Source organism: Lottia gigantea, assembly GCF_000327385.1.
Source record: "Lottia gigantea unplaced genomic scaffold LOTGIsca_81, whole genome shotgun sequence".
Taxonomy (NCBI): Eukaryota; Metazoa; Mollusca; class Gastropoda; family Lottiidae; genus Lottia; species Lottia gigantea.
Window position 1 is genome coordinate 605,887 of NW_008710694.1, and position 4,263 is coordinate 610,149.

A 4,263-nucleotide genomic window follows, 5' to 3' on the forward strand; every position below is an offset into this window, starting at 1 on the left:
TATAAAATATATTTGTCTTAGCCTCTATTGTTTTGTAACAGGAACTGGCGCGACCGTCCTGGTTCTTAATACGACATTATTGTTAATTCCCAGCAATCGCTTCGAATAAATACAAGGTTTTGAACTATAAATATATTTTCTTGTAAATACCAATATCACCAACAGTACAAAATGAAGACGAAGTGTTGCGATACAATTAACAAAATTGTTGTTCTCCATAGTTTGAATTCCAATACATTCAAAAAGCGAAAATTGTCCAACGTTAAAACGCCGAGAAACTATTTCCCACGGGGCAGTGGCGGCTCTAAGAGGCGAGGGGAGCAGGAGGGCATAGGCGACTAAAAGATTGAGCACCCCATATCTCCCACTTTCTACAGGCGTAAATTAAAAGTAAACTTCCCCTATGATTATAAATAGTTATAACAATTCGTCACTAAACCGGATGTTTCTTATCATTAAAGGAAAATGAATATTGTATTCACTGAAATATCACATCGAAATGGTAAAATTGTATGCGGATACTATTATAATATTTGTGTATAAACTGTATGCAGTGAAAAGACTTCACGCAGTTGTAATCTAGTGCAAGGACGTTACCGATTTGAAATTCAATGTGCAAAGCTCAATATTTTGAAGTGGATATTATAGTTGATTATCAAGTGAAAAGATTATATTAATAATAATGGTAATATTTAAAAAGGGATGTATAAATGAATATGCATATTGAATTAGACCCGCTGAATTTTTTCCACTCACTAGAGAGAGAGATAACAGTTGATTGCTCTCCACAGACGTGACTGTAAGCTTTTTACTTATGCTATAGTGGGAGATTTTCTAGGTGTGTGGATGCTTGGATGCTAAACTGAAGTGGATGCCTAAGAAAAGTGATTGCAGTGGAACCCATTTAATTTAAAAACAAAACAATAAAACGTATATAAATCACCTTTTTGGAGTTAACTGCTTTCCTGACAACTTTCTTTTGGAGTACCTAACTGACAAAAAGAAACATGTATTTAGTTTTGTTTATTGTTTCTGTTTTATGGTCGACATCGTCATCTCTTCCTGTCTCTGATGGCGGATTATCGCCAGAGTTCATAAAAGAGGAAAACCGAACTTTAACAATTCTTGAAAAAGAAACGCGGGAAACCGGAGATCCGTTCGAAGGTGTTTGGAAAAAATCAATCCTGGAGACATTCTACAAAGAATTTAAAGCTCATGAAGGGTTCGATTCAAAAAATCTATCGAAAGTCTATAGATTCCCGGAGATTTTGAACCTTGGAGAAATTCGAATTTTGATATGTTATTGTTTCAAGGAACCGCCGTTTTTCAGGGACTTAAACACAGATTTGAGAGATAATGGCGGGAAGAAGTATCCAGCAGCAACTGAAGTATTAAATCTGGCGATAAGCAAATTGATGAAGCACCAAATAGGAACAAATCAAAGCCTTCCAGGAATATTATTCAGAAACGAACCAGATTTTCTGTTTTCAGTGTACCAGGAACTATTGAACAAGTCTGAAAACGGCGTGCTGAAACAATTCACCTCTACAAGTAGAAGTTATGAAAAAGCCAAGAAATTTGTCACTGGTCCTGGTCGAATGATAATCAAATTAGAAGATCCGCGATTAGGCGCTGATGTGGATGATTTTTCAATATTTGACGAATTTGAAGTTTTGTTACCAGTAGCGGGAGTGTATACAGTTCAAAAAGCAACTCGGGGTCAGAATAATACATTTGATGTCGTCTTATCCGGTCCTAGATCTTCTGGTAATATTAAACCTAGCTGTAATATATTGATAATATTTCTGTCTGCTTTTATTATAAAATTTATATAGCCTACTTATAGAAAATATTTGTGTTTATTGTCATCTTGCTTTACACATGAATTCGGTAATGAAGATTTACATGTAATTTTATCTATATTTAGTGGCGCCCCTTCAGAAGAGCAGAATTATTTAATGCGGAGCAGCAAGGGCGCAAGCCTCACATGGAGGGTCTGAGAGGGTTGCCCCCACCAAGTTTGAAAACAGAACTCTTGTTACATCCCGACACATATTTTGTGGCAAAAAACGGATAAACGGTTTGGGGTGGAATGTTGAAACGTATAAATCTTTAACCAGTGATTGTTGTTCCATAAAGACAACACTGGTTTTTTTCGAGTACCATTTGATATGATCATCTGTTGATTTGAAAACGAATTTAAAACATCTCTACAGTTTTCACATAAGTTTTTCTTTCATACAAAATCTCTCATTTAACACAGACAAAATATTTACAAACCATTGATGTAGATAATATAAGAATCACCTTTGGCTTGAAGTCATTCATAGTTGTTAAAATATTTCCCTTATCAATAAATAGATGGAGCCGTGGTTCACAATATCCAACTAGCTTATATGAGGCAGTGAATTAACCAAACAACCTTTTTCCTACGTAGTAGTCTGTATTCACAGACTTGTGTATTGATTGACGAGTTACTTACATCATGCATTTTTATTGCCTCAGTACCTAATACAAGGTTTACGCACTATAGTGAAGCATGGTAGATTTTCGGCACGAATGGCTTCCAGAAGATTGGTAATATTGAAACTATAGGCTACTAATTAGTCTTCATCATTGTTCTCTTGGTATGCTTAAAGGACAAATTACTCTCTATGTACAAAGAATTAAGAATTAAAAGTTGGTCTCAATAGCATATTTACTCAGTTTGTCATGAGATCAATTACGTTTACACACCAATAATGCTATTGAGAGCAACGTTAAATTCGAAAATAAAAGAAAACATTTATATCTAATTATTATCTTGTTTCTTTGGAGTGTCTTCATCTCCTTGTTTCTTCTTTTGTTTAAGCTCCAATAAAAATGTTTCTAATTGAGTAAGTGTATTCTTGGCAGTGGGGTTGCCAACAGGTCTAAAGGTAAATTGTTTAGCTTTAGCTTGAGATTGAGCAGGTGGGTCCCAGCGTGATGCTTTAGGACTTGAATCCCACTTTGATTTGATTGAGGGTGGAGGAGAGGCGTTCTTTGTGAATGATGTTCCAAGTCTGTTTGGAGATGGACTTCTAGACCTGGATGCTGAAGAGGATCTTTGTCTTCCTCTTTCTTGAGGTAAAGATTCGCTTTCCTCTTCAGTGAACTTCCTCGCTTTCTTTCCTACTGGACACTTAGTTGGTGTTTTCAACTTAGCGTTTGAATCTGTGAATTGTCGTTTTGCTGGTTTTGGTTTAGAGGATGCAGGTGCGTCATCGAAACGTTTTCGAATGTTTCTATCATCGTTATCTGAGATGCTATTACTCCTTCTTTTTTTACGCTTTTCATTCTGATTTCCAACTGGTGACTGACTTTTTTTTCTGTTTCTGAAATTTCTGTCTTGTCTTTGGTCTTTCTTTTGAGGAATCTCTGGACTAGAACTATCATCTCTTCCAAAGGTACTTCTTCTGGATTTTCTGCCATCAGGACTTCGACTTTCCTTGCTAAGGTCCTTCTTCTGATCTGAGTAACTGTCTCTGTTTTTCCTAGAACTTCTACTACCTCTGTCATCTCGAAGCTTTTGTCGAGGACTTTCATCAGAATCAGATCTTTGGGTATCCCTTTTCTTGCTTGAATCCTTTCCATGTTGTTTTTGTCTTCTATCAGGGGAAGGTGATCTTCTGGACCTCTCTCGACTTCTACTACGTGACTTTGATCTGTTAGTAGATTTGTTGCTCTTGCGTCCACGATCATCTCTTTCATCCTCACTTTCGCTTCTTCCTCGATGACCAGATTGTCTTCTTTCTGTTTTTTCGCTGCTGTGAGTTTTTAGACCAATATTTCTTCTTGGTCCTAATGATCTGTCGATAAGATTGACACTATCAGATGATCTTCTTTTAGATCCACTGTTTGTTCGATCTCTGGAGCTTGGTAAAGATTTGGGATGACGTTCTCTGCTTCTGCTTCGGCTGTTATCGGAATGTCTTGATCGATCTCTGCTAATACTTCTGTTCTTATTCTTCCCACTTGGATGATCTTTGCTTTTCTTGCTACTCTTATCTGTCTTGTGACTAGTATGACTTTCTTTACTTGCACTCCTTTCCTTATGATGATCTCTTGATCTATCAGGACTTCTCCGACTTTGGGATTCTCGACTTCTCTTACGTCCTGGACGATCTGCACTTCTACTGCGACTTCTGGATTGACTCCTATCCTCTCTAGAGTCAGATCTTGTTGATAATTGCTCAGAATTAGATGATTTTCCGTCAGGTTTTTTAGAAATTACTATCTGTC

The 4,263-nt window shown here is 36.8% G+C and overlaps 1 protein-coding gene across 1 annotated transcript; it reads left to right on the plus strand.

Annotated features, from left to right (window-relative positions):
* Positions 1-1,007: 1,007 nt before the first annotated feature.
* Positions 1,008-1,835, plus strand: LOTGIDRAFT_168997 (hypothetical protein; the record flags this gene model as incomplete). The annotated part of the gene is made up of 1 exon (XM_009067295.1): positions 1,008-1,835. One exon carries the CDS (start codon positions 1,008-1,010, stop codon positions 1,833-1,835), a length of 828 nt encoding a protein of 275 aa, XP_009065543.1.
* Between the last annotated feature and the right edge of the window lie 2,428 nt (positions 1,836-4,263).